Source organism: Rhipicephalus microplus, chromosome 6, assembly GCF_043290135.1.
Source record: "Rhipicephalus microplus isolate Deutch F79 chromosome 6, USDA_Rmic, whole genome shotgun sequence".
Taxonomy (NCBI): domain Eukaryota; kingdom Metazoa; phylum Arthropoda; class Arachnida; order Ixodida; family Ixodidae; genus Rhipicephalus; species Rhipicephalus microplus.
The window spans coordinates 62,385,596-62,397,826 of record NC_134705.1 but is presented as its reverse complement, the minus strand read 5'-3'; the positions used below and the strand labels follow the sequence as shown (position 1 = coordinate 62,397,826).

Sequence of the window (12,231 nt, the reverse complement as noted above, 5' to 3'; positions counted from 1 at the left end):
CTTTTGCAATAGCGAGTGCTTTATTTGGTACTGGTATTTGGTACAGCAGATCGAAAAAAGTCGTTAGGAAGTAAATGTTGAAAGCGTATGTCCCCCACTTGCAATCCCCACATATGTCCCCCACATGGTAATCGAGAATATTCATAGTTTAGAGCATTTTTTTGTAACTAAAACATGGTGATGGTGCTTCCGAATCAGCATAAGCTAGCCGAACAGTGCACCACCGACAGTCTGCAGACTATTTATTCTTTGTTTTTTTTATTTATTTGGTACAACAAAAAATGTATACATTGAAAAATATATATACACAACTAAAAAAGGCCCGCTCTACTGAAGGTCAGGTTGCGTTGGGGGCACAGTGACAGTGGTGCTGTCAAGGCCCTGGCTGCTGTGGCTGGGCAGGAAGCCAGCTGCCGCGAGCAGCCGATAATCTGCACTCTGAGAGTGGGGATCATCGGGCTGCTCCACAACAAATGCTTCTCTGAAGTGCCGCTTCCTGCCCCCACAGCGATCACCAGACCCTGGCAGCCACCTCTTAATAAAGTTGAGGACCTCCGCCTGGTCGCACCCTGCTTTTTGGCAGATGACATCTGCATACAAGAACAGAAATACCATAGTACACATGAAGCACTGCAGTACAGAGAATACACAAGGGTACACACACATAAAACAATGAACAAGTCTAACCTGTAGCTAATCTACAGAGCCTCAGGTTCACAAAGGCCCTTTTCCCTTTTCTGCCATGAAGGCTGTACAGCACTTGCACGTCATGTGCCAATACAGCCTTCATGGCATTCACACCAATTTCTCGAAGGCCACGTCCCCCAATCTGCAGGAGGTGCTTGCGCTGTAAAAAAATGCAAGAAGCATAGATGGGGTAAACGCAACAGCACATCGAAATGTTTTCATGATAAAAATCTGCAAGAAGAGGACACTGAAAACAACAACTTGAATTTTTGGGCATCACAACATTTCATTGTTTTTTTACGCTAACTTCAACTCACTTGACCTAAAATGGTTTCCACATCAGCCCTCTCACACTCAGTGTGAGAACCTTTCAGAGTCCTTCTCTGAATGCAGTTTCGCTGTTATGAAATCAAATACAACACTGTTATAACCCTTAATAAATATTGATTCTAGCTATGAAATAGTATAATTACTTTGTACAGTGCTCAAATTCGAATACACGTTTCTTCGAGGTTACAATGTCTTTGCCTGAATGTTGACCAGGAGTAGCTTCTACAGGTGAAAAACGATAAAATATGTGGAATTCAAAAAGAAGCTTGGACATGTTTTTAATCAATGCATTGTAAGCAGAGCACAACAAGATAAATGAACATGATCAAGGCGTACTAAGAGGCAACCTTAGAGCGACCAAATCTTGGTCATAGATGAAACTGATAGAAAAATAAAGGTCGCACTAGATGGTCGCACCATTTGCTGTTTATATTTTTCTGTGATAGCCAACAAAGAGGCCTGTCGCTATAGAAATCTCATCACAATAAACAAAGGTGCATTTTTCTTCACACTGCGAAATTGGGTGCATGTTAGATTTTTAAAAAAGTAAGAAATCGGCTAACACAAGGCAGGGTGAACTGTAGCTCAAAGTAGAGAGAGCCGCAGCGGACACGAAATAGGGTGATAAATAAACAAAATTACTGAATGTCTGTTTTAAGCAGGCTATTGCTAGTCACTGCCCATCAAACACACGATGCCGCCTACATCGTCTGCTAGCTTAGGACAGTTCACTCGGACTTCACAGACTATAGTAAATACAGTCGAATCTCATTAATTCCAACACATTTAATTCGAACTGACGCTGTGGTCCTATCAAAGCTATACCGCGCTCCGAAAATGCTCTCAGCACCCCGCCCAATCCTGCGGTGGCACTTCAGACACCTCATCGCTGTGCTTGAAGAAGAAAATGAAGAAAAGGAAAGAAAAGACTGCGGTGGAATGTTTGCCAAATGCCAATCTGCGACATTCCTGTGCCCCGCTTCGGCTTTTTCCGTCCCTGCCATGTAAAGACCCTTCTCCTCTTAACACTGCGCATGAAGAGAAAGAGGGGAAAAAAAGCTGTCGCAGAGAGTTGGCTCTCTCATGCCGATCTGCAACGCGCCGGTGTCACGCTTCCCTGTTTTTCGTTCCTGCTATGTAGAGACTCTTCTCCTTTCAACACCGCGCATGAAGAGAGAAAAAAAAAAAAGCGGCCGCGGAGTGTTTCTCTCTCGAATGCCGATCTGCTTTTCTCCAGGTGGAGACGCTCCTCCATTCTCATCATGTGCTGGCCACGCTCCGGCTGCAGCGCAGATGGTAACAGTGGAAACACAGTTGTCTTCGAAGAGTGTCAGCACTGGACATTGCCGCGCGCAACTTCTTTTGCCAGGAGAATACTGAAGCCGAAGTACAAATGCTTTGCAAACTGCACGCAAAACTTGTTGACTCGTTGCAAGGCCAACGTGTACAGACATGTATTGACTACTTTAATTAATGACGGATGTCCTGTAATTTGTGAATAAAACTTCTCCATGCACATGCATCACTGCATGGTGAGTCCTCCGCTCGTTTACCGTATTTACTCTATTCTACCGCGCCCTCGATTGTAACGAGCGCCCGATTTCCACGACAAAAAAAAAAAAAAAAGACATCGATTGCAACGCGCACCCTTTTTTCTCGTTGGCCCGCTTGATCACACCACTAGCGAAAACGACTCTTTTTGAGAGCGTCTTCCGTTTAAATATGAAGTACGGGGGAAGCTTATGCCTATCTGACGTGCAACAGAGCATTGCTGTCACTCTAGTTTTACCGTGGCCCGATGTCAGTACACAAACTTGCTTCGCCCCCTTCTCCTAGACGGTTGAGGTGCCAGGCATGTCGAAGTAAAGAGGCGTGTGATCGGCATTCCCGATTTGCCCAAGCAGGTAGCCGTTGTTGTGCCGCAAGTTTAGGAGGAACCTCTGAAGACTCTGAAGCTTTTCTTCGTACTCCTCCAGCAATTCCGGCATATGCCCGTTCGCCTTCGGAGGGAAAAGCCTTTTCTCTTCACAAAGTTCGTTAGCTAGCACCTGCTCGCTTTAAAATGGCTCTGCATTAGCCCTTTTTCTAAGGCTAACTGCATAGCCTGCACTTGGAGCAGTTCTGTCGTCATGGGCCGCTGTGCCGCTCACTGCTTAATCACATACTCGCAGAGCAGCTCTTCAATTTGTGGAAACCGACCCTGCTGTGGTCCACTGAAGCCTTGCGTGAATCTTTGCTGTCGACAATATTCTGCTTTTGTTTTCGCCAGTCCCGCACGCACGTTTCGGGAACTCCGAATGACCGTGATGCGACCCGATTTCTGTCCGTTCCGGCACACGCGACGACTTTTCTTTTAGAAGCAGCATTGTGGTGCACTCGAGTTTTTGGAGTCGGCCCTACCATGCCGTCGATGCTAATGTACTACAAGATGACGAACTCCTCAGCACACGTATGAAGTGCCGCACATGGGAAACACGTAGGCAGAAATGACCGACGCGCCATGCCGACGCACGTAGGGGGCGGCCATTTTGTAAGTGGCGATGCCAATAGAATGACCATATTCAGTTTTTTTTTTCGTACTCGATTCTAACGCACATGCGATTTACGAACTCTCTTAACCGAAAAAAAGGTGCGTGTTAGATTCAAGTAATTACGGTAACTTTCATTATTTTGAACTTCTTTTAATTTGAACAAATTTTCTGGCCTCTTTGAGTACGAATTATTCATATTCTACTGTAGTACAGTGGCTCATGAGATAACCTGACTAGTTTGTTTCCCGAAACACAGTATCTTAAAGCAGTACTAAATTTCTGCATGTTACATAGGCATATTAAAAATCAAGAAATATACACCAAAGCCGCAGCCACAGCTTTACTCTGCACAGCTGCCTCTGCTGCCTCCACTTCTCCAATTGTACCAGCAGGCAGCCGGGGAAGGTCAGAGGGGCGCTGTGCTGGCTGGGCGTGCTGAGCCACGGACAAGAGCCGTACCTTGTGCTTCAGCTGTCGCCCCTCCTGCAGAACCTCTCTTTGTTGCTGCCGGATGCCAAGTTGGATCCGCAGGATCCGTAGCAATAGAGCTGAAACATACAACAGTACATACCATATTTACTTGCACAATTTGCATCCTCACATAATTTGCTCACCAGTATAATTAGCCAGCCTGCTTTACTACAAGAAACTTTTTGCTCGCATACTTTGCCCTCCCCAACCAGCCCGAGCCACCTTGCCAGCACACACACAGACACATTTGACTTCATGATGCTCTGGTCAGGCCCCGCAGGGGCGCCTGCGCAAGTAGGCGTTTGGTGTGTAGCGACACCACGCACCCGAGCTAACGGGGGAGTTTCTACTCCCTCCCACGCCTAGCCGTGCGTGGCTTTGCCGTGTCCGGGGAAAAGGGGATCCTGGGGGTTGAGCCGACGCTGGGTGATTGGACCTTTAAGGCCCCCTGGCAGAGGCAACACACCCCTTCGGCCCCGGCTTCACGTAGACGGCACCCCTGGGCTGACCCACCCAGGGGAAATCGGCAGTCGCCTTTTCCTATCTCTCTCTGCCTACATCTTCGTCTTTTCTTCTCACTTTACATCTTTCCTGTCTTCTCCTCACTTCATTTTACTTCCAATTTTTCCTGGCGGCAAGGGTTAACCTGGTGTAAATATCCAAACTTGGATAGATATATTAGGTTATGGCAGTGGCGTACTACTGGCGTTGTGCAGACATGTTTACATGTTCTGCCACGTCCCCTTGTTGGGCTCCGTGGTGGGTGGTAGGCGCCACTACTGAAGGAACTGCACTTTTCTATGGGACCACGAAACCCCTTATCCATTGATCGCCCCTTCAAAAGGTGGCGCACCGAAGCAAATGTAATGTCAATTTCAGAAAAGCAAGACCATTTCCCCAAATACCACGTTATTCATTGCGAAAGCTCGGACAAAAAAGCTCGCAACATCTCCCCATTCCTCGTGTCCAGGTGCCTAACCGAGACTATCGGAACTGGCTATAAGGTTACAAAGATGGCAAGCGGAGACTTGCTAGTGGAAATTAAAGACAAGACACAGTTTCAGAAACTAGAAAAATTAGTAGCATTTGGGGACAAGCCCGTAACAGTCTCTGCGCACCGAACGATGAACACCGTCAAAGGCGTTGTGTCAGACGATGACCTAAAAGACCTAACAAATGATGAGCTTCTGGCTGGCTGGAAGGACGAAAACGTCGTTCACGTACAGCGTATCGTAGTGAGAAGAGAAAACAAAGAAATTCCAACCAAGCACATAATTGTGACCTTCGGGTGCTCCACACTACCGCAAGAATTAGTTACCGGCTATCTAAAGCTGTCTGTGAGACCCTACATTCCGAATCCGCGGCGCTGCTTCAAGTGCCAAAGATTCGGTCATGCTTCTCAGAGTTGTCGTGGGCAGCTTACCTGTGCACGGTGTGGTATCACAGGCCACTCTGCAGATGATGACTGCAAGGCTGAACCCCACTGTGCGAACTGCGATGGAGAACACGCGGCGTATTCTAGATCCTGCACAGCATGGAAAAAAGAAAAAGAAATTATTACCATTAAAGTCACCCACAACATAAGTTTCCGCGAAGCAAGGCATCGGGTCTCCCCTTTCTATGCAGCAAAATCATTTGCTGAAGTGGTGCAACAGGGGGCAGCACCACGACAGCATCAGGTGGCCGCCCAAGCTACGCACAGCGTGCTGGAGCGACCGCCGCTTGCCCCTACTGCGGGAGTAGCCAAGGCTGCTCCGGCCTTACCCAAGAAGGCCCCACCACGGGCGTCGACATGCATTGGCACGAGCCAAGGCAACGGGCAGACTGCGCGAACCCCGTCGACGTCCGGTGTAGAGGGTGTGAAGGCTTCGTATCTTGAGCCGAAGCCCACAACACCCAGGGATTGCTCGGCAGAGCAACGGTCCAACGCTTCTCATGAAGCTATGGACACAACCGCCAGTCAAACGGCGCGTGCAGCGTCGAAGGAGCGGCGAGTTTCTCTCGACCGCTCCAAAAAAGACAAAAGACAAATTACAGGGCCTCCAAAAAGCCCTGTAAAATAAGTTTCGTTTTCCATAACCTGAAAGGTTATGGTACCATTCTGTTTTGACTTTAGTATCACACGCATGTCACCAAGGTTTTATTGCCAACAAATCAATTCTTACTCCATTTTTCTGCTCAAGTTCACTGCCCAAAATGGCTTTTCTCCTCCATTGGAATTGTAGAGGACTCATTCACAACATAGGTGACATAAAAGATTTGCTAAGTAGTCTCTCTCCAATGGCTATGTGCTTACAGGAGACCAATCTGGGAGAAAAACACACCAACTTCCTCAGAGGTTTTACCGTAGTACGTCGCGATCGCGTCCACGCTAGCCGGTTGTCTGGTGGTGTGGCTATTGTCGTCAAAAGTGGAATTGCAGTGAGAGAGATCACCATCAACAGTCACATCGAGGCCGTAGCCGTCACCATTTTAGCTCACAATACTATCACCATATGTTCCATTTATATCCCCCCACACACGCATTTTTCGATTAAAGATATAGAGCATATTTTGGACCAACTGCCTGAACCGTTTGTTATCGCAGGGGATTTTAACGCGCACGGTATGCTTTGGGGAAGCAGTACAACTGACACGAGAGGACAAACCCTCGAAGATTTTATTCTGAACAATGACGTATGTCTTTTAAATACTGGTAGCGTCACCTACTGCTCCCCAAGCACAGGAGCCACTAGCTGCTTAGATCTAGCGCTGTGCTCACCTTCGCTCTTTTGCGAGCTAAAGTGGAGCGTGATAGATAATGTCTATGGCAGTGACCATATGCCTGCTCTCATAAAATTAACACAAACCCTCCCCACCACTCAATCCCGACCACCGCGTTGGAAACTACATCTGGCAGACTGGCCACTGTTCACTGAAAAAGCTGCCCTAGAAAAAGAGATGCTTGATGGCCTAAGCATAGAGGAAATGAACGAGACAGTCACCGCCTGCATACTTGCGGCAGCCGAACAAACTATACCACAATCCTCCGGCATTATAAAGAAAAAACTTAAACCCTGGTGGACAAAAGAGTGCACACAAGCTAAAAAAATGCAAAACAAAGAGTGGGGCATTTTTCGTAAACATCCTACAGGAGAGAACCTCCTAGCATTTAAAAAGGCGAGAGCAAAGGCAAGATTTATTCGCAGGCAGGCTGAAAAACTCTCGTGGAAAAAGTACATTTCATCCATCAACAGCTCCATCACATCCAAAAGAATGTGGGATCAGGTGCACAAGGTTAACGGCAACTACAGTTCATACACCATCCCCATTCTCTCAACCCCTGGCATCCAGACAACTTTAGGCGAACAGGCAGACCTACTAGCGCAGCACTTTTGCGCTATTTCGAGCTCAGCAAACTATTCGGCAGCTTTCCTAAAACATAAACAATCTACAGAAAAACAAAAGCTTCCTATTACAGGTTATCAAGACAGATCATACAACTCCCCCTTAACCCTGCAGGAAATTAACAGAGTGCTTTCTCAAGGTAAAAAAACAGCACCTGGCCCAGACAGAATACATTATCAAATGCTCGCCCATTTGTCTCAGGAAGCGGTGAAGGCATTGCTGCACTTCTTTAACGCTATTTGGATCACTGGCAGAATGCCAACAGAGTGGAAAAAAGCCATTATAATTCCATTTCTCAAAGCCGGAAAAAACCCTACATTACCAACAAGCTACAGGCCCATAGCACTTACAAGTTGTATGGCGAAATCCTTCGAAAGCGTTATTAATATTAGGCTAACATACATCCTAGAAACCGATAACTTGATAGATGTTCACCAATGTGGTTACAAGAAAGGATGTTCCACCACCGATCACCTCGTTCGCCTTGAACATATAGTACGAGAAGCTTTCCTGTACAAGCAGCACTGCTTAGCAGTATTTTTTGATCTTGAAAAGGCGTATGACACAACGTGGAAGTACGGTATTTTACGAGACCTGGCAGATCTTGGAATTCGCGGAAGGATGCTCAACTGCCTGTCCGACTTCCTATCGAACCGAACTTTTCAGGTTCGTTTGGGTACCACACTTTCAGAAACTTTTACTCAAGAGAACGGTGTGCCTCAGGGCTGTGTCTTAAGCACAACTCTCTTTGTCGTCAAAATGAACTCTGTGAACCAGGTCATACCATCTACTCTTATGCACTCACTATATGTGGATGATCTCCAAATAGCTTGCCGGTCATCTAACATGGCGACGTGCGAGCGACAGATTCAAATAGCACTAAACAAGCTAACACAATGGGCTAACAAAAATGGCTTTCGGTTTTCTGAGGAAAAGACGGTTGCTGTAGCGTTCTCCCAGAAACGAGGGTTACAACCAGACCCCGTACTGAAAATAAACGAAACAGTATTGCCAATAAAACAAGAACAGAAGTTTCAGGGGGTCGTATTTGATAAAAAGCTCAATTTTCTTACACACATTAATAATCTCAAGGTGAAATCCAACAACGCCCTCAATGTCCTCAAAGTCTTGTCTCGAAAGCACTGGGGTTCCGACCGTAAGTGCCTCCTGCTCATCTACCGCTCTTTAGTACGCAGCAAATTAGACTACGGCAGTATGATCTACGGTTCAGCAAGAGACTCGTACCTTAAGCGCCTAGACCCTGTCCACAACAAAGGGTTACGCCTCGCAACAGGTGCCTATCGAACCTCACCTATTTCGAGCTTATACGCCGAAAGTAACGAACCATCCTTGGAATATAGGAGAACGAAACTAATGCTCACGTATGTCCTTAGAGTTCGTTCTTCACCAGATCATATATGCCACAGTATTGTCACACGCTGTGACCTACGACAACACTACGCCAACAAACCAAACGTAATTAAGCCACTAATACTAAGATTTGAAGAAAAATTTCATGCCCTGAATATTCCTAACGAAGCACTCTCCATTGTCAGAAGGCCACCCAGTTTGGCCCCATGGAGTGATTTCTCCAAATTCTTGGATTTTTCACTCACACATATAAAAAAACAAAACACCCCACGTGAACATATACTACAAGAATTCCTTGCATTACAACAAACGTACAACACTTACGAAGAATTTTATACTGATGGTTCGAAGACATCTGCTTATGTCGGAAGCAGAGTGGTAGGAGCAACACACGAGCAAATAACTAGACTACCGCAGTTCGTATCCATCTACACCGCTGAGTGCTATGCGTTATGGATGGCAGTACGATACATTATAAGCTCAAAACATAAAAAAGCCGTAATATTTACAGACTCGTTAAGCGCACTGAAAAGTCTCAATTATAAATCTCAGTATGAGCCATTCATAGGCGATATTTTAAACATGCTATCCCACACACCTGATGACCACACCATACGCCTCTGTTGGGTCCCGAGTCATGTCGGGATCCCAGGCAATGAAAGGGCAGACCAACTAGCTGCAACAGCAAAAAAGATGCGCGAGTCAAAAACCAACATACCTGCCAGAGATGGGATTCAAGCTGTTCGCCGGGCGACCATCTTTCACTGGCAGCAAGAATGGAAATTACAACAAAACAACAAACTTCACCTAATTAAACCTGTTCTTGGTGAATGGAAGACCTGTCTTCATCAAGCGCGTTTTATCGAAGTAGTTATATGTCGACTACGAATAGGTCACACGCACATCACACATAATTACCTATTGGCAGGCGAAGAAGCCCCAACATGCGATAAGTGTCAGGAGCAACTAACCGTAATGCACATTTTAATAGCTTGCCCACACATGGAAACATTAAGAGAAAAACATTTCTGTATGTTTTACAGGTTAAATATTCCCTTTCATCCAATGCTACTCTTGGGCGAGGACGCCCTAATACCTATAGCTGATGTGATCAGCTTTTTAAATGAAGCACAACTTCTGAACAAGGTCTAACTACACTAAACTATGCTACCGCTAGACATGGCAAAACTTGACTGATGTGACTCGTAGCACAGCCTCTTCGGAGAGGCATCTGCTGCAGCTGGAATTTACAACGAGGCACTTACCTCCCTGCCCTTAGGTATAAGGACACGGGTATGGTATTAGTGCTAGGTAAAAGCCGTTACAGTTTAACATAACCTCATGCACCAACCATACACATTGACCACCCCGAACATCACACACATAATCTTAGAAGAGATATATACTTCACGCGTTTACGGAGCCAAGTTTTTAGGCCTTTATACAGCCACGCTTCACCGCTCATCATATTCATATGTCATCACCGTTAAGACATTTCAGAGTCATTGTCATAGCCCTGTTTGCTGTAAGTATTCTCACCATGAGTCTGGCGCAGCATAGCCTTAGTTGCTCTTGCGCCACAAAACCCAACATAACTAAGCTCTGGTCAGGCACATCTCTTGTCGAGCAGGCGAGTGCAGTCTTACACAAAATGGACTGAGTGCAAGGTCCCTTCTTCCATGAACTTTTATGCTTTCCCTAGAATATCGAACTTGAAAACTGAAACCTGTTTATGTGTAGTCCGAAATGCCTAAAGGTTTGCCTCCTATCTTCCCACCTCTTCCACGGCAAGAATGTATTCCCGAGACACAGCACAGATGTTGAACGCGTGCAAGGACCTGTCACATCAACTAGATGAGGCAGATTTTCGCACTCATTTTTTTTTTTTCGGTTTCGCCATCTGGCCATTGCGTTTTTACCGTTCCTTGTGATAGGCTACAATAATTATATACGAGGCAGATTGCTGTTATAAAGCTTACCGAAGAAAACTGAAACCTTGCTACCGCTAAGCACATCAGCGTGGAGTTCTTCGACATGCAATATTCAGTATGGGAGCCAGCAGAAGAGTGCGTTGAATAAGACTTAGCATAGAAGCTTGGGTGTGTTGGTTAGATATCGGAGGGAACACAACGCAATAGAAGACTGGGACAAGGAATGGACACACACACACATGAAGGGCGACACACACAGCACTGTGTTGGCATCGCGCTTCCTTGTCTGCATCTTGCTTTACGTTGGGTTCCCGACAATTATTGGGGAGTACTTATGTTCTCTGGTATAACCCTGTCGTGGGAACTGGTTTTTGTGAGCACTGTTCGGAAGAACTTCAAGAAAATGGGGGCATTTGAACAGGCTTAGCAAACAAATGACAATCCGCTTTGAGACAGCTGTGACAGCGCCTGCAACATATATTCCAAGTTGAGCTTTTAGGCCAGCGATTCCTACTAGCTTCACACATGACCGGATTGACAAAAAAAGTACACATAATACGCGAGTATATACCGCATTTAACTCTGTAGCTTCGATGAACCAGGCAGATACACAAATTTATCCAAAACTCCATTGATTCTGTTGCAAAATTATTCAACAAACAAATTGCGATGTTATCAATGTTACTATACGATTGTGGCACTTTACCATTGCAGCTTTCCAAGAGGCACACATAGTGCAGCGTTAGTTCACCACTCGCAGTTAATTGTATGCAGTAGGTTGCTCACAGCAACTGACTGCATGCAATGGTGAACATCTTGCATGCTTGCACCGCTGTTTCAGCATGCTGGCTGCTTCCCATACGGCTATCAATTGATGTTCACAAAATTGGGAAGATGAAGAAAGACTACACAGTGTCCTCTGGCCACCCTATACTCCAAACCTCCAGCCAACAAACAAACAAAAGAAACAGAAGTATGCAAATGAATATTATTCCTAATGCAGCTGGAATGGAGTGTAGTTTTCACCAATTTTGTGTGTTAACAGGGTGTCTACCAATTACATTTTTCCAAATTCCCTGACTTTTCCAGGTTTTCCATGACCATTTCAAGCAAATTCCATGACCGGTACGTCTGCTTGGAAGAAACTGCGCACTGGAAAACAAACTCCTGAGCGGTAAAAAGAAATTATGAGGCGCTCATATAAAATGGAAACCATGCTGCTTTATTGCATTCCCTTGTCTGAAAGCATTTTTTACAATAAATAAAATATTCAAAGACACAATAATTGTCCCTCGACAAACAGAAAAGCTTGTTTACTTGCATCGGCAATGCCTTCACTGTTTCAAGGATTCAATCTCTTGCTGCAGCATGGAGACCTGAAGCTGTGCGTCTTCCATCAGTTTTTGCTTCTTTGAATCAAGCTCTTTCACAAGAGCCGCAGTCCTCTTCTTTTTCCTTTCAGCATCCAATACGTCCAACCGTTCCTTCTTTTTCCTCTCCAGGTCTTCCTTCCACTTGATGTT

The 12,231-nt window shown here is 45.7% G+C and overlaps 1 protein-coding gene across 2 annotated transcripts; it reads right to left on the bottom strand.

Annotated features, from left to right (window-relative positions):
• Positions 1-241: 241 nt before the first annotated feature.
• LOC142765280 (uncharacterized) lies at positions 242-11,762 on the bottom strand. Of its 2 annotated transcripts, XM_075866019.1 has the most exons (5): positions 9,376-11,762; positions 5,443-5,544; positions 4,008-4,096; positions 688-847; positions 242-590 (listed from the first exon to the last, which is right to left on the bottom strand). In XM_075866019.1, the coding sequence occupies exons 1-5, from the start codon at positions 9,389-9,391 to the stop codon at positions 328-330; spliced, it is 630 nt and encodes a 209-aa protein (XP_075722134.1). In that variant the 5' UTR covers positions 9,392-11,762; the 3' UTR covers positions 242-327. The 2 variants fall into 2 exon arrangements, with proteins under 2 accessions (XP_075722134.1, XP_075722133.1); XM_075866018.1 differs by lacking the exon at positions 9,376-11,762 and having other exon boundaries at positions 5,443-5,751.
• Positions 11,763-12,231: the final 469 nt, after the last annotated feature.

Bases quoted from the DNA above. Each gene is read 5' to 3' on its own strand.
- LOC142765280 (XM_075866018.1), bottom strand. From the start codon at position 5,623: ATGCCTTGCTTCGCGGAAACTTATGTTGTGGGTGACTTTAATGGTAAT. The intron at 4,097-5,442 runs GTAAGCTGCCCA...TGTATGTTTCAG, and splicing joins TGATACCACACCGTGCACAG to CTCTATTGCTACGGATCCTG. The intron at 848-4,007 runs GTACGGCTCTTG...ATTTTTTTACAG, and splicing joins GGCGACAGCTGAAGCACAAG to CGCAAGCACCTCCTGCAGAT.